The following is a 22,240-nucleotide window of genomic DNA, read 5'->3' as shown; positions in this document are numbered from 1 at the left end:
CTCTCCAATTTTCCATCATCCTATGTGCCCAAGAGTTTCTTAAATGCCCCAAATGTATCGGCTTGAATCACCACCCCGGCAGAGTGATCCATGCACTCATTATTCTGTCTAAAAATCTTACCTCCAATGTCCTCCCTGTACTTTCCTTTGATCATCTTACAATTACACCCCCAGTATTAGTCATTTCCATTCAACCTACTCCTCTTATCACCTTCCTTTGCTTCAAAGAGAAAAGCCCTAGCTTGTTCAGCATACAGCATCTTCATAAAGTAGGCTCTCTAATCCAGGCAGCATCCCAGCAAATCTCCTCTGCATTGTCTCTAAAGCTTCTACATCCTTCCTGTAATGAGACAAGCAGAACTGAACACAATATTCTATGTGTGGTCTAATTAGAGATTTATAGAGCTGCAGCACTGCCTCATGGTTCTGAGGTAAGATTTGCAATGAGCAAGATGAGAGATGAAAAATTTTAAAAAGGGACCCAAGGAACAATATTTTCACATGGAAGGTGGAGGGGACATTGAGTGAGCTGTCAGACGAATTGGTAGAGGTGGGTACAAATACTATTATCTGGACAGCACATGGATAGGAAAGATTTAGAGTGATATGGGCGAAACATGGGCAAATGGGACTAGCTCAGGTGAGCAACTTGGTCGGCATCTCCAAAGCTATGTTCTGTTGTATGGATGCTGCTGCCATCTTGCCTCCATTATATATCAGCAATGGAAAGGACGAGCAGTTTCAAATTCCTGGGTGTCAACATCTCAGAAGAACTACCCTAAGCCTAATATATTGTTGCAATTACCAAGGTAGCACAAGAGCGGTTATATTTCATTAGGGTTTTAAAGAGACTTGGTATATCACAAAAGACTCTCATAAATTTCTACAGATGTACCATACAGAGCATTCTAACTTTAGGACAGTGGTGAATATTGGTAGGTTGGGTTGAGGCGTTTGATGGTGCAGTGTTTGCCAAACTTGGCAAATAGCTAGCAGCTATTTCATCACCAGTCAAGGTGACATCCTCAGTGCACGGTTGTTGGTGTTTCTCTGTGCTTATATAGCCCCACCCCTCACCATTCGCATGCCTCAGTCTTGATCAGCTACCCGTTCAGTTGGCCTTTGAATTCTATTGGCTCGTATCTCTTTGGCTCTTAGTGGTTCGTAGATGGCATCTATTTCAATATGTTTGCTTACAGAGTTATAAGAGAACCACACTTCTAAAAATTCTCGTGCTTGCTTCGTGTTTGCCTGCACCAGAACATCCATGGTATCCCAGTTAACGTAATGTCTTCCTAGGTGTTCACATACTGAGATCAGTGACAATGGACCATATCTCCGTACTGCCGGTTTGTGTTCCCATAAATGAGTTGAGAGTCTACGTCCTGGCTGGCCTATGTAGTTCTTGTTGCAGTCTTCCTGTACACCACATTGTGATATGGAGACACGACCTACTGTGCTGAACTATGTTCTGCATACTGTCTATACAGATCATTTCACCATTGAGGTAGTACAAGGAAAAAGCAATAACTGTATACAGTGTTACAGCTACAGTGAAGGTGCACAATAAAGTCCAAGCAACCTGGAGTAGTAGATTATAATGTTAAGTTAACATTTCAAGTCAAGACCCTTCATGTGGACGGAGAGAGGGGAGGCAGACAATATAAGAGAGAGACGGAGAGGTGACAGGAAGAGTTGGGGAATGAGCTGAGAATGGCCATGATGAGGTAGCATACAAGATCAAGAACACAAGAGATTCTGCAGATGCTGGTAATTTTGAGCAACACATACAAAGTGCCGAAGGATCTCAACATGCGTCAGGCAGATTTCAAGGAAGGAATAAATAACAGATGCTTCGGGCCACGATCCCTCATCTGACTGTAAAGGAAGGGGTCAGAAGCCAAAAGCAAGAGATCAAGAGTGCATGTTATTACACAAGGATAATCTGCAGCAAAATAAAACAAATCAAATAAAATACTTTGCTTTGCTTACCTTGGCGACGTACAAAAGGCCATCATTGGTTTTGCGATCAGTTGATACGTTAAAATTCTTATTTTCATTCCCCTTGATGATTGTGAACACAGCTCTACTTGCACTTGTGTTTTGTACATCTTCGTCCTCAATGGGCATTCGGAGGACCATCATATTACTTTCACCCTCTTTTACTTCAATGGTATACTGAAAGCAGCAAAGGAAATGTTCATGCTCAGAGGGAAACATTCATAGAACTTAGAACAGAACAAAAATAGCCCTTCGGCCCTCGATATATGTGTGTGTCACACACACACACACACACACACACACACACGCGCGCGTACGTCTTTGGAATCTAGAGCAACAAAATGTTTGAGAGACAACAGGTCAGGTAGTATCTGTGGAGGAAAATAAACAGTCAATATTTTTGTTCAAGGCCCTCCATCTGGACTGAAAGATAGAAGGAAGATAGCAAATATAAAACGGTGCAGGGAAAGGGTGGAGCTTGAGCTGGCAGTGATAGTTGGGTCCAGGTGAAGAGGGATGATAGGCAGATAGAGGAGGGAAGAAATACGAGAGGACTGGAGATCATTGGTCAAGGGAGCAAAGGGCCACAGATAGTGAAATCTGATAGGAGAGGAAGATGGAGCATGGAACCAAATAAGGAGGTGGGGGGAGCAGATGGGAGAGTATTGAGAAAGATGCAATAGAAATTCATGTTTCCTTAATCCAACAAAGAAGAAAATGTAATGAGTGTAGATAATGGAAGTCAGTTGCACAGTGGCAATTTTAAGATAGAATAAACTTTTAACTGGGATTATTTGCTGTAGTTTGTCTCAAAATTATGTTTCTGCTGCTATTTGATATTTTTCAGTAATCTACAAACATTTGTACTTCTATAGATGTACCTTGAGGGAAGTTTGAATGAGCTAGGGCTTCTCTCTTTTTGAGTGAAGGAAGATGAGAGGTGACTTGATAGAGGTGTACGTGATGAGACATAGATCAAGTGGACAGCCACTGAATTTTTCCCAGGGCAGCAATGGCCAATACTAGAATACCTTATCTTAAGGTGAGTAGAGGAAAGTTTAGGACAAATGTTGGAGTTATTATTTTTTTCCCCAAATATAAACACACGAGTGGGAGGTGCCTGGAATGCACTGTCAGTGTTGGTAGAGGCCGATATAGTAGGGGCATTTACGAGACTCTTAGATAGTTACATGGATATAAGAAAAATGGAGTGTAGGAAGGAAGGAATAAATTGATCATGGGGTATGTTCATACAGATTGGCAAATTATGGAATTTAGGGCTCATACTGTGATGTACTGCTCTGTGTACAATATAAAAATGCCACATTAAATCACATTTCACCAAGTACTTGGGTAAGAGGATTTAGTGGGCAATGGGATTAGTTGGTCCGCACTATGGTCAGCATGGACAAGTTGAGCCAAACAGCCTGGCTCAATGCTGTATTAGTGTATGACTCTAGATAGATTGAAGCTATGTAGTTAAAGAAAGGAGGCAGAGAACTTTATCTTTAAGCACAATGAATTTTGTTTGACGTGAGGTTCACTTCCTGAAGGAGTTGCGGAGGTAAACAGCAAAAAGTTTCAGGACAGAATTGGATCGGAAATGAAAAGGGACAATTGGTGGTGGGGAAAGAAGCCAAGGTTTATGTACAGAAGAGCTCTCACAGAGAAAGCGTGAAGCTACAATGGGCAGAATTGTACCCTCCTCCAATGAACTGATCCACGATCTGTGCCAAATACAGACAACTATTTCCTATTTAACTAAGCTTTGATGACACTGCAGAGATAGACTTACTTCGGACTTTTTGAATGTTGGTGCATGATCATTCATATCGGTGACTGTGATAACTACGGTCCCAGTTGAGCGTAATCCATAAGATGCCCCATCCATATCTCTGACTTCAACTGTGAGCTTGTACGTTTCGTGTTCCTGAATGGATTAAACATTACGTATTTAAAAAGTGCTCATTAGTGTATAGTCCACATTCTTATTACCAAACATCTGGCCACATCAATTCTATGCAGGGTCCAAGTAGAGAAATCCCAGCTCATCAGACCCATTTCTTGTCATCTACACCAGGGTTTAATGAAGTTCAGTGCATGTGAGAGCTCATGAAGTACACGGAACATTAATAAAAAAAACGATGAGTACAAAACAATAGAATGGTTCAAAATCAGCTTTACATATTATTCTCAATCCCCCTCTCCCATCTAAACACTCTTCCCTCTTCACCTGGATCCACCCATTACCTTGCAGCTTTTGATCCACCCCTTTCCCAACCAATTTATGCCAGCTATCTCCTTTCCTTTCCCTCCACCCCCCCACCCCCATTTCTGAGGAAGGATCTCAGCCAGAAATGTTGACTGTTCACATCCTTCCAGGTGCTCCCTGACCTGCTGAATTCTTCCAGTGTTTTGTGTGCTAACCCTAGCTACAAAACCACCATGCTACAGTGCTGCTTTGACTGACAAAACAATTGATAGAGAAAGCCATCCTGAGTAACAGTAATAACAGAGGCTAAACTTTCAACAGCTTGGTGGAGTAAGCCAAGTTTTCCTTTCCCAGGCTGTTCAGCCTGTAATTCATACACTCTTGTTCCACAATCACAAAATACAAGGTAGAATGGAAGAAAACTTACCTCTCGATTTAACTTATCACTGTAGGTTTTGATTTCACCTGTCTTTTCGTTGACAGAGAAGAGTTGACCAAATCTGGAGAGGGGTACCTGGCTCAGAATGTTATACTTTAGCATTGTATTTAGAGTTTGGGGTTCATCCAAGTCTGTGGCAGTAAGGTTCAGCACTGAAGTACCTAAAATTTCAAGAGCACGGTTTTCACAGAGCCTTGCAGCACATTGTCTTTTAAATGTTACCAGCACTCATCTCATCAGGAAGCTTATTTAATATAGATACTATTTGTGTAAGGAAAAAAAAGATTTTCCTCAAACTCCTATGAACCTTTCTCCGCCCCTCCCCCCCCCATTCACCTTAAACCTACATCCCCTTGATTTTGATTCCTCAACTCTAGGGAAAAGACTATGCACATTTACCCTATCTACACCCTTCAAGAGGTTATACAATTCTACAAAATCATCTCTCTGTCCCTCCCACTGTCAGATTTCTGAACAGTCCATAAACCCTTGAACTGTGTTATTACTCCTCTCATTCAAAACTGGTTATAATTTATAGTAACCTTATGTCTTTGCATTGTACTGCTGCCACAAAACAAATTTCATGTCATTTAAATCAATGATAATAAATCTGATTCTGATTCCTATGCTCCAAGGAATAAAGTCTTAACCTGTCAATCTCTCCCTATAACACAGTCCCTCAAGTCCTGACAATATCCATGCAAATCTTTCCTACACTCTTACCAGCTTAATAACATCTTGCTCAGACAGGAGGGAGCCATTAAGTGGTGACAGTCCAATCCATACAGTCCAATGGGAATCATCCAATATTCCCGTTTAGGACACCACAGCTGAAATCCACGGTCAAAGCCAAGGGTAAGCAGGGTTGTTTTAAAAAAAATCTATCAATCCATAAAATCTGAGGACCCCAGACTGCATACTTGGTCACGAATTCAGATCCCCTTTAAGAAAAAGGAAGCATGGGAAGCCCGTTGGGCTATAGGAACAATTGAAATGTAAAGGATTTGGACCCCACCTCCACTCCCAACTATCCTGCTGGCGAACATATAGTCTCCAGAAAAGAAAACGGAAGGCTTCAGAGTAAGATTGTTGTAACAAAGGGACATCAAGGATTGCTGTGTACTTTGCTCAATGGAAATTTGAATCACCTCTGCCATTTTGGATGCAGCATTGGCTGCAGCCGAAAAGTTTCACCATTCACTGCAAAGACAGAACACTTTTTTTATAAAAAAGGTAGAAGAGGAAAAGGTAGAAGAGGTAGGGTATGCCTTATGATCAACTCATCATGATGCACAGATGTGGCAGTTCTGTCTCAATCCTGTTCACCCGACCTGGAACATCTAGTGGTTAATTGTCTCCATATTATCTGCCCAGGGAGTTTTTTTGCTGCCATCGGAGTAGTGGTGTACATTCCACCTCTTGTCAATGTCAGGCAGGCACTGAAGGAGTTTAGCACCATGATTAGCAGTTCATAAAAGAGCGCACTCTGATGCCTTCCTGATCATTGCGGCGGATCTCAACTAGGCCACCTGGAAGAAGTCCCAGAACAGCTACAATACGAAATCTATCATGAATGGCTGTGATGCCCCATTCCAAGATAAGCTCAATGCCTCTTATTGATGTTTGAAAGGGAGAATAAAACTACAGCTATGAGGATCCCTGCAGCATCTGGTGAACCTGTGAACTTTGAATTGGAGGCTGACGTCAGAAAATCTTTACACCTTTCAAGGAGTGAACCCTGACAAGGCTTCGGGCCCTGATGGTGTACCTGGTAGGGCACTAAAACCCTGTGCCAACCAACTAGTGGGAATGTTCAAGGACATCTTCAATTCCTCTCTCTCACTGATGCAATCGAAGTTTCCCCATCCGCTTCAAGAGGGCAATGATCATCCCAGTGCCCAAGAGCAGGGTGAGCTGCCTCAATGACCGTCACCTATTTGCACTCATCTACTGGGATGAAATACCTTGACAAGTTAACCATGGCCAGAATCTGCTCCTGCCTGAGCAAGGATACAACTATTGTTGGCACAATTTCAGCTGGTGACAAGAAGGAATACAGGAATGAGACAGATCAGCTGGTTGAGTGGTGTCACAATAGCCAGCTTACACTCAATGTCAGTAAGATCAAAGAGCTCATTGTGGGCTTCAGGAAGAGGTACCACTCTGTTGGCAGCTTATTCCAAACTCACATCATCCCCAGAGTGTAGAAGTTTCTCCTTAGGTGTTCCTTAATATTTCATCTTAAACATATGACTTCACCCAACTTGAGGGCAAGAAGCCTGCATGCATTTACCCTATCTATACCCCTTAATTCTGTACATCTCTGTAAAATCACCCCTCATAACCCTGTACTCCAATTCATCACCTATTCAATACACCCCTATAACTCTGGTCCTCAAATCCCAACAGCATCCTTGTAAATTTTCTCTGCACCTCCCCCCCCCCCACAAAGTCAATTGATTTTTCCTGAGACTGATGCATTATGGAGGGATAAAGGGACAGAGTGAGAATGTAGACACGGCACAGAATTAACCAGGTGATTACAAAATCGATTTTTTTTTTGCAATGAACTATAGAAGCTCTAAGTCAATGTATCCTTACCATTTGCTGAACACTCAGGTACTTCTGCTTGGAACACCTCTTGAGTAAATTTAGGCACATTATCATTCACATCAAGAATTTTGATAGTTAGATCAAGGTAGAGCTCAGGGGAATTCCTTGCATATCCATTCAGCTGAGTAATTGAAAAGAGAAGCTAGATGATACTGCATTGGGTATATTTACATTGAACACTACCACAAGAAAGCAGCATCCATCAAAGACCCCACCACCCAGGCCATGCCTCTTTTCACTATTACCATCAGGTTGGAGATAGGCAAGCCTTAGGTCCCACACCACCCAAGGAACAATTCAGGGACAATTACAGCCATCAGGCTCCCAAATCACCATTGCTCTGAACTGATTCTATGACCTCACTTTCTTTTTTCCCCCCCTTTTTCAATGTCTTTTTATTAATTTCTACATAGAAGAATACAGAGTACAAGATATACAAGTCAAAAAAAGAGAAAATACCAAATACATTATATTTGAATCACACTTGCGATCTCAATACCCTATATTCATGTAAAGTAAATTAAGTCGCAATATTGAAATATGATAATTTATTATACAAAAAAATCTAAACCCACTACCAAGATCAAAGCTGTTTGGTAAAGAAAGAAAAAAGGAAAAAAAACCTTATCATATAGTGAAATATGTTACCTCACTTATACGACCTCACTTTCAAGGACTCCTTACAACTTACGTTTTCAGTATTACTTTTATTTTACCCAGTTAGTCTTCTTCTGCATATTGGTTGTTTGTCAGTTTTGTCAGACTTTGTGCACAAGTCCTTCTATGTGCACAAAACACCTGTGGAACTCAGCAGGTCAGGCAGCATCTATGAAGGGGAATAGTCTGTTTATTCCCCCCTATACAGGCTGCCTGGTCTGCCAAGTTCCTCCAGTGCTCTGCAGGTGCTGTTCTGGATTTCCAGTGTTTTTATCTGTTTATGAATAATTATTCATAAGTCTATTGTATTTATTTTTTCCTGTACATGTCTACAAGAAACTGAATCTTAAGGTAGTATATGGTAACATACGTGCTTTGACAATTCATTTACTTTGAACTTAGTAGCACATTCTGAACTTTCACATCTGTGCATGATTGAATGTAACAACATACTACGAGTGCTGAACCAGTTGGCTGGTTTTGTAAACAGATCCATGCTGCTGATGTAGAGGTTCTGATTAACAAGTTTGCAGATGATATGAGAATTGGTGGAGCTGTGGAAGGATGTCAAAGGATACAGCAGGAGGCACACAAGTTAGTACTTTGGGCGAAGAAAAGGGCAGATGAATTTTAATCCTAGAGGTGCGGCATTTAGGCAGCTCAAATGCAAGACTAAGTATACCGTAAATGGCAGGATCCTTCAGAGCACTGATGTACAAAGAAACAAAGACATACAGTGCAGGTTCACAATAAGGTACAAGGTCATATTGGAAACTTTACATTTCTCTATGGAGTCATTAAAATGTGTCACTCCCTGGCTAACTGGTTCTTTTCCAGAACAAGATAAAAAGTCCTCTAAGGATACTTACTTTCAAAACTGGATATTGCTCTCGATCCACACTCCTCAATGCCTTAATTTCACCAGTTTTGGGGTCTATAGATAACAGGCCAATTGGAGGACGTTCAACCCCTTCACCTGATAATCCATAGATAATATTGGGATAGTCTTTCTCAAATTCCGATCTTATCTGAAAAAATGTAAAGAGTTTGAGATAGTTTGCTCTGAAGCACTTGTTAAAAACTATAATACATGCTGGAAGTTGGAAATAAGAATAATGGAAATGTTCAGAAGGTCAGGCAGCAACTGTGGGGCATAGAGTAGTTAACATTTTCATTTTATGTTGCAGAGAGAAGCGTACATGGGGTTACAGACTAGGAGGGAATGGAAAGGAACGCCTCCAAGAGATGAGAGCAGAAGCAAACTGAATGATACAATTAAGTGTGGTGGTGAAAAACCACACTGGACTAAGTGTGACTAGGGAGGGATGAATGAAATCAGAAGTCACCAGAGGAGAGAAAATGAATGTTGGTAATTTGAAATACATGACTGAAATTACTGATTATTTGAAGTTGATAAACTCAAAGCTAAGGATAGAGGCACATAATGCACCACTCAGAGATGCATGAAGGTTCTTTGAGTCTATGACATGCTGCATTGAAACAGCATAACAAATCAAAGGAAGCAGTCAGAGTAGGACAGGGATTGAGAATTAAACAGGGCTACTGAGAGCCCTTGTGGCTGTTCTGCAAAATGGTCACCCAATCACTTTTCTGATGCAAAGCAGACCACATCATTAACAAAGACTGCAGTATACAAAAACAAAACAACTTGCAAAAGAGTGTGCAGTATAAAAGTAGGAAGGTTCAGCACAGAACATCTCCATCAGGTTTGCAAGGTATTCGTATAGGTTTATTTTTGTGATACTGTGAAAAATTTTTTCTGTGTGTCCCATCCAGACAGATCATTTCATACATAATTCTATTGAGGTAGTATAAAGAAAGCAAAATACAGAATATAGTATTAGTTTCAGAGAAAGGACAGTGTAGGTAGACAAATAAGGTGCAAGGGCATAGACAACGTGTACTGGAACATCAAGCGGTCATCTTCAGCACACAAGACATCAATTTAGTATTCATAACACTAGGGTAGAAGCTGTCCTCGAGTCTGGTGGTAAGTGCTCTCAGGCCTTGGCATCTTCTGTCTGATGGGAGTGGGGAGGAGAGCGAATGATTGGGGTGGGCAGGATCTTTAATTCTGCTGGCTGCTTTACTTAGGCAGTGAGAGGTGTTGACAAGTGTCCACGAACAGTTAGGTGGCTTCCATGATATACTGAGTGGTGGCCTATGACTTCAGAACATATTCACAAAAATCTCAGTGTTAACAAGGCCCCAGGGAAGGTGACCTTTAGAAACCACAGGCATGTTGCACTAAGAAAATTGTCACATTACAGGAGGCTATTCATACCATCCTGTCTACATCTGCTCATGCCTGGTCTCCAATCACTCATCTGGGCACTGAACTATTGCTTTACCCAAAATGTTGGGTTACGATCATTAAATGCAGCTTCAAGTCTCACCCAATTGGTAGTACTTCAACTTCTGCAGACACGACTGTAGAGTTTGCATATTCTTCCTGTGACTACGTGGATCCCATTTCCCCTACAACACCACCCCCAGGCTTGTTTTCTCCTGTGTACTATGACTAGGCTGGTTGGTGGTTAAATGCTGCCGTAGATTGTTTCTAGGTGCAAGTGGGTGGCAGGAGACCCAAGGGCATAATTGATGGGCAAATAAAGAGCAAAGGCCACAACAAGGTAAACTGAGAGATAAATAGTTCATCTCTGGTGTCTGACGGGTCCGCCCAAGAATTTTAGAACAGCAGGATGAAGTGGAAGTGGTGAAAATGTTTTCAGGTGTGAGAGGGCACAGCTTCAGAATACAAGGATGTCCCTTTAGGACAGAGCTGAGGAGGAACTTCTTCCGCCAGCAGTTGCTGAATCTGTGGAATTTATTGCCGTAGATGACAGTTGGATATATTTAAAGCGGAAGTTGATAGGTTCTTGATTAGTAAGGGGGTCAAACGTTATGTGGAGAAGGCAGGAGAATGGGGTTTAAGAGGGAAAGTAAACCACCATGATCGAATGGTGAAGGGAGTCGATGGGCTGAATGACCAAATGCTGTTCCAATGTGTTATGGCATACTTGAACATTTTTGTATATTCAACTCAACACTAAACTTTCAAGTCCAATTTTCTCTCATTTACATATAGATTTATTCACACAAAAATAAACATTGCAACTTACAAACTGAATATGCTTGGGGAAAGGACCAATGTCGTTCTCAGTGATGGTGAAGGGACGAGGTCTCCAACGTCTTTTCTGACGGCGCAGTGGAACAGCCTGCCGCTTCTGCCTTTGAAGAACAGACTGAAACAGAACGGATTACTGGTAAACTTCTGGTGACAAAAGAAACAGTAGATGCTAGTACCCAGTGATAAACAGAAGAACTCAGCGGGTTTATGAAGGGAAATGAGTTGAAACTCTTCATCCGGACTGAAACAGAAGGGAGATGGCTAGTATAAAGAGGAAAGGGCAATGAGCGAGGCAGGAACTGGTAGGTAATAGGTGGATCCAGGTGAGGAGAGGTAGTAGGTAGATGGAGATGAGGAACTTAGTGGGAATAGTAACAAGAGGCTGGGAGGTGAGAGGTGGGGGTGACAGAAGACTGCAGATGGTGGGACCTGATAGAAGAGCAAGGTGGAGCATGGAGCCAAATAGGAAAGGTATGGAGCACAGATCAGGAATGGTGATGTAGAAAACATTGATCTAGCCGCACTTGCAGCTATATCTCCAGGTCTGCTTTCTCCATAATAAGAATGCGGAGCCTTTGGAAAGGTGCAGAAGAGGTTCAGCAGAATATTGCCTGGATTAGAGGACATCAACTATAAGGAGAGGCTGGACAAACTTAGGTTGTTTCCTCTGGGTGGGGGAAGAGAGAGAAGAGATATTAAATATCAGAGGGAATAGCTTTCAGGTGGGGGGGGGGGGAAGGAATGAAACGGGCAAGTGTTTTTTAATTTGGCGTTATGTTTGGCACAGACATCCAGAGCTGAAGTGTCTGTTGCTATGCTATACATACCTGGATAACCCTGCTAGAATGCAGCCATCAGATTACTGGCTTCTTCACATGCACAGGATGAACTATTACAGTACAGTCCGCCAGAGGCTAAGGCAATGCCAGAAGTCATTGCACGTGGACAAGTGGGGAAATAGCAGGATGTAGACATCTCCTCTAAAATCTCAATCAGCACAGGTACACCACAGAATTGTGTGCTTATCCCCTGCTCTGTTCACCTTACACTGATGACTGTGAGGCTCCAATGTCATATATAAGTTTGAAGATAACACCACTGTCACTGGTCAAACCAAAGCTGGTGATGAATCAGCATATAGGAGGGAGACTGAAAATCTGGCTGAATGGTACCACAACAACTACCTCTCAATCAATGTCAGCAAGACCAAGGTGTTGATTAGCGACTTGAGGAGGAAGAAACCAGAGATTCATGAGGCAATGCTCATGAGAGGATCAGAGGTGGAGAGGGTCAGCAACTTTAAAATGCTATGTGTTATCATTTCAGAGGTCCTGTTCTGGGTCCAGCATGCAAGTGCAATAACGAAGAAACCACAGCAGCGCCTCTAAAATTTCCTTAGAAATTTGCAAAGATTCAGCATGACATCTAAAACTTTTACAGATGCGTGATGGAGAGTTAGAGAGTATGCAGACTGGCTGCACCACTGGAGACACCATTTCCCTTGAACAGAAACAGCTACAAAATGTAATGAACACAGGCCAATCCATCAGGGGTAACGTCCTCCTCACTATTGAGCACATCTCCACACAGAACAGTTGCAGGAAGGTAGCATTCTCACCACTCAGGCCATGCTCATTCTCACTGCTACCACTAGGAAGGTTGTAGAGGTGCCTCTGGACCCACACAAGCAGGTTCACAAGTAATTATTACCCCTCAACCATCAGTCTGAAGCTAGAGCAGATTTCTTCTCTGACACCATCGCTGAACTGTTCCCACAACCTACGGACTCACTTTCAAGGACTCTTCATCTCATGATCTTAATATTTATTGTTTATATTATTAGTTTCTCTTTTGTAAGTGTACACTTCGTCTTTTGCTTGTTCATCCTGTTGTGTGCAATCTTCATTGATCCTATTGTGTTTCTTAGATTTATTGTGCATGTCCGCAAGAAAACAAATCTCAGGGTTTTTCCTCTCAGCTCCAATCTCCTGCCACCCCCCCCCCCACCCCCATATCCCTTCATGCCCTGACCAGTCAAGAATCTATCAACCTCTGCCTTAAATATACATAAAGACTTGGCTTCCACAGCTGCCTGTGGCAACAAATTCCACAGATTCACCACTCTCTGACTAAATAAATTCCTCATCTCCATTCGAAAAGCACACCCTTTGTGTCCTTTGGTCTTAGACACTCCCACCATAGGAAACATTCTCTCTATCAAGGCCTTTCACCATTCGACAGGCTTCAGTGAGGTCACCCCTCATCCTTTTGAGTTCTGGTGAACACAGGGCCAGAGCCATCAAATGCTCTTCATATGACAAGCCATTCAATCCTGGAATCATTTTTGTGAATCTCCTTTGCAACCTCTCCAGCTGAAGCACAGCCTTTCTAAGAGGCTAAAAACTGCTCACAGGTACTCCAAGTGAGGCCTCACCAGTGCTTTATAAAGTCTCAACATTACATCCTTGCTTTTATATTCTAGTCCTCTTGAAATAAATGCCAACATCACATTTGCCTACCCCACCATAGACTCAACCTGCAAACTAACCTTTAGAGAATCCTGCACAAGGATTCGAAGTCCCTTTGCACCTCAGATTTTTGTATTTTCTCTGCATTTACAAAAAGGTCAACCCTTTCATTTCTTCTACCAAGGTGCATGACCATACACTTCCCAACACTGTATTCCATCTGCCACTTCTTTACCCATTCTCCTAACCAAGTCCTTCTGCAGCCTCTCTGCTTCCTCAAAACTACCTGCCCCTCCACCTACCTTCACTTCATCCGCAAACTTTTCAATAAAGCCATCAATTCCATCATCCAAATCACTGAAATACAAAGTGATTAAGGCCAACATCGCAAAAGCCTTTGTCTCCACTGTCTAGCTGTGATCTAACACTGGGCCAGGATTAAGAGTTGCCACTCACCTGTAAATGCCAAAGATGTAGCTGGACTTGTACAGGCCAAGTGATCCGAGTCACTGAATCTTGCAGCTCAATGTTAAAGGTCTTTTGACCAGAAGTAACATTGAAGTCACGAACAGCATACAAAGAGCCATCAAACTCCACACTGACATCAGGATCATTGGTGCCGATCAGCAAAGTTTCATGTTGGCAATTATCCAGATCCACTAGATACATAGATAAATGAGCTGGTCAGTAAAACTGAACACTTACAAAAATACTGATACTGTGCCAAACTGTGTTACAAGGAGAGGATGGACAAACTTGGGCTATTTTCTCTAGAATGGCAGAGGATGAGTTGAGACCCAATAGAAGCTTATAAGATTATGATAGGTGTAGTTACATTTGACAGCCAGTATCCACTTCCTCGGACTGAAATGTTAATATTAGAGGAGAATGAATTTAAGGTGAGAGGTGATGAGTTCAAAGAAGATATGCAAGACAAGTATTTTTATACAATGGATTTTGGCTAATTGGGACACATTGGACCAGTATATATTGGCCCAATTAAGCAGCTGCCGCAATTACCTGAAGTTTCATGGAAATACATAAAGACAAACTACTGTTTACATGAGTAACAAATTAAGTATTTAAATGAAACAGAACAAATTAGAACACTAACAATACTACTACAGTAGTATAAAACTGTAGTTCCTCATAGTTATCGGAGGAAATCAGTGTACATTGCCATGTTCTTTTCATTGACTGGAAAGGAACAAAATGAGCAGAGACACCTCATGCATATAATGGACTACCTTCCCACAACTTCATCCTCTAAACCTTCATTTTCATTGTAGCATTTAAGATGGTTGCTTGAAGGTTACCGATACCTTCAAATTTTTCATAGTTCCTAATTTGTTAAAGTAGTGAAATTGTTTCATTTTGACTCCTGGCCATTTGGGCATCTCCAAGCCTGAAAGCTGGAAACTGCAGTGAGCAAAACAGTTCCAATTTGTCTTGCTGCTCACTTCTTGCCAGCTAAGAGTGACAAAAATCAATGCTTTTTGAACACAAACACGCACTGACATTATTTAAAAATGTTTCGCTCCAAGCATTGTGTAGTGTTTAACAGCTACACAAATGCATGCAACAGACATTAATTAGAAACTTCAGCAACAGTCTCCTGCCCCAATTAAGTGGCATAGTCTCCCAAATAAACAAAGGGAATCCCAGTGATTTTCTCAATTTGCTTTTGTTCTTTTAAGAGTTATCCCAAATAAGTGGCTGACTCGATTAACCAATGGCTCAATTAACCAGAATCCACTGTATATACACACACAAAGTGGTAGGTGACTGGAATGTGCTGCGAAGGATGATGGTGGAGAACGATATGACAGAGGGGTTTAAGATAAATGTGCAGATATGGAAATTGAAATTATGTTGGCAGAAGGATTTAGTTTAATTTAAATAGTTAATTGAATAATTAATATTCTTTACGTTCTATATTGACCATGCCAAACAAGATGTGTTTTTTCTTATTCCAGATTTACTTAATTTCTTGAATTTAACTTCCCCAAAATGCCATAGCAAGATTTGAACTTCCATCTCTTGATCAGGATTTACAACATCTGTGCTGGTCTGGTATCTTAATCAAATGCTAGGAAACCATTAAATAGGCTTAATTTTAAATATGTTTTATTTATTTAGTACTGAATAAAAAAAGTCTTCAAATGTTAACTTTATGTTTACTGATTTGCCCTCTGTGCTGTTGCTGCAAAAAAAAATAACCATCATGGCATTTATATTCTGTGCCTATGACAATAAAAACTTGAACCTGATCTTGAAATTAGAGGTTGGGACTTCCAAGAAAAAGGATACCTGTCCAACATTAAACTGTTTATTCATAAAACATTTTTCTCAATTAATTTGATACAAAAATGCTGGTGTTAGTACAAAAAGCTTATATTGTTAAAGTGCCCTTACAATCCCTTTCATGACACCCAAAGAACTTTGTAAGTCAATGAGGTATGTGGGGAATTATGCTATTAAGTGTGTAAACATTATGAATAAGCAATTCCCACAAAGATAATGATCTGGTTATCTACTTTTGTGGTACTAATTATTGTATAAATATTGGCCTTAAGAAACAAAAGTGCCCAGTGGTTTCTTTACGTTCCCTCTTACTCAGTGTGATCCAGAGTCACACAGATTAAAAAAAAAACAGGCCCACCCATCCACGAAGTCTTACTGATCATTAACCACACACACCACACCTAAATCAATCTTATTTCATTCTCCTCACATTCCCATTAACTTGCCCAGATCCCACCACTCAGGGAGAAAAATGGATACATTTCCAGTACCTACATACAGTACATGCAGGTGGGTTTCCTGTCTTCAGCCACTGCCAAAAATCACACTCGTACAAACAAACAATCAGAACTTTGTTTAACAGTTTCAGAAGGATAGGGGTATGATTAACTAAAAATAAAAATAATTCTCCAAGTTCTCTAGTGATTTAAAAAGTTGGCAGTACAGACAAAAAAAATGAACAGGAACCAATGTCTGATCTGGAGGGATGAATTAAGATAGCCATACTCATCCCAAACACTTTTGAGTGCCTTTGAGATCACCTCTGATCAGATATTCTTTATTAACTGAAACAGGCATACCCAGTCTTCCTTAGAATGTGCCCAGAGGATGGAATTAAGCAAGATTTTTCATTTTGGCTCAAGTTTACTTTCAAAAATGCTTAGATTGAGATTGATTTATTTATCATACGTACATGGAAACACAAAGAAATGTGTCATTTCCATGAACAACCAACACAACTCAAGGATGTGCTGGGCGCAGCCCACAAATGCCATCATATATTCTGGTACCTACGTAGCCTGCTCACAATGTTCAGTGGAACAACACAACAGCAAAATAAGCCACTCACCCTCCCACTCATTTAACAGACCTCCACACCCAGGCTAGCCGACCTCACAAAAAAAATTCCAACCTAATCTGCTTTCCTTTTCCATATCAAAACCTGATGTGCTCAAACTCACAGAAAATTAGATCTGAGATTGCATGAGCTACAATACTTCTTTTTAATCCAGATCAGTTAGTTTTCTAGAGTTTAGGATTCCGCTGTCAATAATGAAGCAATTCCAAGACATAGGTGTGAAAGATAAACAACTCTATTGTTGAATACTGGTACAAGTTACCTTTTGAAATTAGATCTCCTGCTTTAATTGTACTCTGTCGTACAACCACAACCATAGAATCTTTGACACATGCCTCTTCAAGTCGAGCAACCACCTAAAATGTTAACATACAATTTTAGTACCGTAAACAAACTCATTTATGGTGCAGAGTATATAAACAATGTAGAAATCTGGCATACTCTTCTGCAGTATACACCTGCAATCATATTTTCAAAAGTTTATTATCTTGTTCATTTTTTAAAGTGGTATAAACAAAGGAGGGTCGGAGAGGCTGGATAGTCAGAGATATGTACTGACAATCAACCAACTGTTTACAGTAATTCTACATTAGCCCAAATTTTACCTTCCCCATATTCCCACAACTTCCCCCAGATTATACACTGCACCTACACATTAGGGGCAATTTATTGGTCAATTAACCAACCAAATTGCCCTTCTTTGAAACGTAGGAGGAAACTAGAGCACCAGCAGGCAACTCACAGAGTTATCACACAGTTATTATGCAAACTCCACACAGACAGCACCTGAGCTCAGGATTGAATCTTGGTCTATGGCACACAGAGGGAGTGGCTCTCTTTCCAAAGAATTCTGAAAATCTGGCTGACTAGTGCCATAACAACAACAACCTCTTCTCAACCGTCAACAAGACCAAGGATTTGATTATTGATGTCAGGAGCAGGAAATTAGAGGTCCAAGAGCCAGCCCCCATTGGGAGGGGGGGGGGGAGGTGTGTTGGAAACCAGAGGTGGAGAAGGTCAGCAACCTTAAATTCCTCTGCGCTATTATTTTGGAGGACCTGTCCTGGGCCCAGCACATAAGTGCAATTACGAAGGAAGAACGGCAGGGCTACTACTTCCTTTGGAGTTTGCAAAACTTTGGCATGAGATATACAAGTTTGACAAACTTCTATAGATGTGCAGCAGAGAGTATATTGACTGGCTGCATCACAGCCTAGTATGGAAACACCAATGCCCTTGCATGGAAAATCCTATGAAGGGTAGTAGATACAGCCCAGTCCATCACAGATAAATTACTCCCCACCACTGAGCACATCTACATGAAACATTGTTGCAGGAAACCAGCATCCATCATCAGGGACCTTCACCACCTAGGACATGGTCCCTTCTCACTACTGAGATCAGGAAGATGGTACAGTAACCCATCAGGTTCAGGAACACTTATTACCCCTCAAACATCAGGCTCTTGATCCAAAGTGGATAACTTCACTCACTCCATCACTGAAATACTCCCACAACCTAAGGACTCACTTTCAAGGACTCTATCTTATATTGCTTTATTATTAAATATTTATTTTTGTATTTGCAGAGATCATCTTCTGCACACTGAATGCACACCCAGTTGATGTGGTCTTCCAAAGGTTCTATTATGGCTATTGGATTTACTGAGTATGCCTGAAAGAAAATGAACCTCTGGGTTTTATTTGATGACATACATGTACTTTAATACATTCACTTTGAAAGTTGAAATTACCTGGACATAATTGAGTGTTGTTTTTACGGGCTTGCTGTGTGTCAGTGGGTGCCACATTCCCCAAATTACATCTTTCCCCTGGTCTGTTTCTACTCAAATCCCTTGAAGCATGATGGATCTTATGGGGTAGTGAGAAAGACTCAAGAGCAGTCATCAAAAAGGGAGTTTGACAGGTGGATAAATGTAGGAATATGAAACAGACAGGATTCCTCTTGTAGAAAGCTGCCTGACTCAACAAGCTAGATGGCCTCCTCCCCTAGTAAACCTTGTGAAACAATAATGTGGATGATGTACTTAAAGGTTTGTGGTTTGTTTTAACATTATGGACTCTAGTGAGATTGCGTCATGGGCTTTCAGTACCAAGTATGGCCAGATCAATAGCAGAGGACATTTATTTTCACCAGTATTTATTGTGCAGCAGAAAAACAGGGCATTAAATCTTTGGTGAGGTACAAAAGACGTAAAGAAGTCAATTCAATTTATTTTTCTTTCTAATCTCAAGGGTGGGTATATAGAAATATTACATTAAATCATTCAAATCAGACTTCATTGATATAACAAAATCTGTTTGTTATGTTAATATGAAAATTTCATAAGTGTAATTTTGCCAAGAAGCAAAATTTATTCCAGCAGAAACCCATAAAGGTGTGAATCAGAGAGTCACACAGCCAGGAAAGAGGCTATTCAGCACCCCAAGTCTGCAAGAACACCAACTACCCATATGCACCAATCCCATGTAATTCTCCCATACCCCACCCCGACCAATTTTAACACTCATCTACACACTAGGGCCAAGCCACGGCAGTCGATTTACTTACTGACTCGTATATCTTTGAGATGTGAGAGGGAAAGATCACCCCGGGGAACCCCACACAACCACAGTGAGAACACACCAACTACATAGTCAATGTTTGAAGTTAGGGTTGAACCCAGGTCTCTGAGGCAGCAGCCACTATTTCTGTACCTCTAAATGAAACCTACATACACATCTATCCCCAAGCTAAATCGTGAGTCCTGAAGAAATAAACATTCATGACCCCTACAAAATTATGAACTTGCACACATTAAGAGATTGTGCATAAGCTTTTCCTGCCACTGGAATCAAGATTCACCTTACAGGTAATCAAATGCCTCAGAGGTGCAGTGTTGCTTGTAACACTGGAGCCAAGCATTGGAATCTTAGTGGGCCATGGTGTAATACAGCACAGAAACAGTCCCTTCAGCCCAACACATCCATGATACCTATCTAAGCTAGTCCTATTTGCACACGTTTGGCCCATATCCCTCCAAAACTTTCCTATCTATACACCTGCCCAACTATCTTTTAATTGCCATTATTGTACCTGCCTCAACCACTTCCTCGGACAGATCATTCCATATACCTGCTGGGTGAAGATGTTGCCTCCTGGGTTTCTTTTAAATCTTTCTGCTCTCATCTTAAACCTATTCCCTTCATTTTTCTTATTCCTTTTTTCTGTAAACAAGACTGAGTGCATTCATGCTATCTACCCCCCCCCCCCATGACTATACATGTCTCCATAAAGTGCCCTATAAATTCCTTTCCTGCCCTTCCTCTGGAGTCACAGCAACATTCTGGTAAGTCTCCTTGGCAGGTGACCATTGTAACACTTCTGAAATCCAGGACAAGTTCAATTATGAAAGCGTCTGACTTGAGTCACCTCCTCACTGGCTAACTGAATCCAGGCAACAGAAATATGGAAAGAACAGGAATTCTGCAGATGCTGGAAATTCAAGCAACATACATCAAAGTTGCTGGTGAACGCAGCAGGCCAAGCAGCATCTGTAGGAAGAGGTGCAGTCGACGTTTCAGGCCGAGACCCTTCGTCAGGACTAACTGAAGGAAGAGTGAGTAAGGGATTTGAAAGGAGGAGGGGGAGGGGGAGGGGGAGATCCAAAATGATAGGAGAAGACAGGAGGGGGAGGGATGGAGCCGAGAGCTGGACAGGTGATAGGCAAAAGGGGATACAAGAGGATCATGGGACAGGAGGTCCGGGAAGAAAGACAAGGAGTGGGGGGTGACCCAGAGGATGGGCAAGAGGTATATTCAGAGGGACAGAGGGAGAAAAAGGAGAGTGAGAGAAAGAATGTGTGCATAAAAATGAGTAACAGATGGGGTACGAGGGGGAGGTGGGGCCTTAGCGGAAGTTAGAGAAGTCGATGTTCATGCCATCAGGTTGGAGGTTACCCAGACGGAATATAAGGTGTTGTTCCTCCAACCTGAGTGTGGCTTCATCTTTACAGTAGAGGAGGCCGTGGATAGACATGTCAGAATGGGAATGGGATGTGGAATTAAAATGTGTGGCCACTGGGAGATCCTGCTTTCTCTGGCGGACAGAGCGTAGATGTTCAGCAAAGCGGTCTCCCAGTCTGCGTCGGGTCTCGCCAATATATAAAAGGCCACATCGGGAGCACCGGACGCAGTATATCACCCCAGTCGACTCACAGGTGAAGTGATGCCTCACCTGGAAGGACTGTTTGGGGCCCTGAATGGTGGTAAGGGAGGAAGCGTAAGGGCATGTGTAGCACTTGTTCCGCTTACACGGATAAGTGCCAGGAGGGAGATCAGTGGGGAGGGATGGGGGGAAGAATGGACAAGGGAGTTGTGTAGGGAGCAATCCCTGCGGAATGCGGGGGGGGGGGGAGGGAAAGATGTGCTTGGTGGTGGGATCCCGTTGGAGGTGGCGGAAGTTACGGAGAATAATATGTTGGACCCGGAGGCTGGTGGGGTGGTAGGTGAGGACCAGGGGAGCCCTATTCCTAGCGGGGTGGCGGGAGGATGGAGTGAGAGCAGATGTACGTGAAATGGGGGAGATGCGTTTAAGAGCAGAGTTGATAGTGGAGGAAGGGAAGCCCCTTTCTTTAAAAAAGGAAGACATCTCCCTCGTCCTAGAATGAAAAGCCTCATCCTGAGAGCAGATGCGGCGGAGACAGAGGAATTGCGAGAAGGGGATGGCGTTTTTGCAAGAGACAGGGGATGGCATTTTTGCAACAGAAATATGGGGCTGTTATGAACCAAGCTCTGTACTGTAAATGGTTCTGTACACACCCAGGATTAAGTTAATATCTCCATATTATTAACCAAGTGCTTTATCCGTTAAATATTAACGACTTTAAAACAGTGGAAAATAGCTAGAAGAACTCAAAGCATTTTGGGAGACCCTTCATCAGGGCAGTAGTTCCCCTGACGTTTGTCTATCTTTACTCCAAATTTTAGCATTGGTTTGTGTCTCCATTTAACGACTTTAATTATTGTTTGGAAACTAAATGTACCCACCTTCAAACTTCAAATCAGTTTTTAAAGAGAAATAGCTACCCAAAGAGTGTATTTAGTAGTTGAACAAAAATACTTTTAATTAAAATATTAAATAATATGAATAGCTAAGACAAACGTGAATTAAAATGGACGCAGATTACGAAATATCAAACACTTACTGATAATAGGATAACCGGAACTTAATCAAAATCGTGTATTTGAATCGTAAAATATCTTAATTCCACAATCTACAGTGAAATGAAGTTCTCCAATCTATATCAAATTTTCTA

At 41.7% G+C, this 22,240-nt stretch overlaps 1 protein-coding gene across 1 annotated transcript in view; it reads right to left on the bottom strand.

Moving 5' to 3' along the window:
* The window catches only part of LOC134352771 (desmocollin-1-like), a 43,154-nt gene that overhangs the window by 19,672 nt on the left and 1,242 nt on the right, over window positions 1–22,240 (bottom strand). The window contains exons 2-9 of the mRNA XM_063060211.1: window positions 17,186–17,279; window positions 13,998–14,200; window positions 11,066–11,188; window positions 8,792–8,950; window positions 7,254–7,386; window positions 4,641–4,813; window positions 3,797–3,931; window positions 1,993–2,178 (exon numbers count right to left, since the gene is read on the bottom strand). Coding sequence (XP_062916281.1) covers window positions 1,993–2,178; window positions 3,797–3,931; window positions 4,641–4,813; window positions 7,254–7,386; window positions 8,792–8,950; window positions 11,066–11,188; window positions 13,998–14,200; window positions 17,186–17,279 — 1,206 coding nt within the window. The remainder of the gene's footprint in view (window positions 1–1,992; window positions 2,179–3,796; window positions 3,932–4,640; window positions 4,814–7,253; window positions 7,387–8,791; window positions 8,951–11,065; window positions 11,189–13,997; window positions 14,201–17,185; window positions 17,280–22,240) is intronic.

Source organism: Mobula hypostoma, chromosome 1 (genome assembly GCF_963921235.1).
Source record: "Mobula hypostoma chromosome 1, sMobHyp1.1, whole genome shotgun sequence".
NCBI lineage: Eukaryota > Metazoa > Chordata > Chondrichthyes > Myliobatiformes > Myliobatidae > Mobula > Mobula hypostoma.
This window is presented reverse-complemented; position numbering and strand designations above follow the sequence as displayed.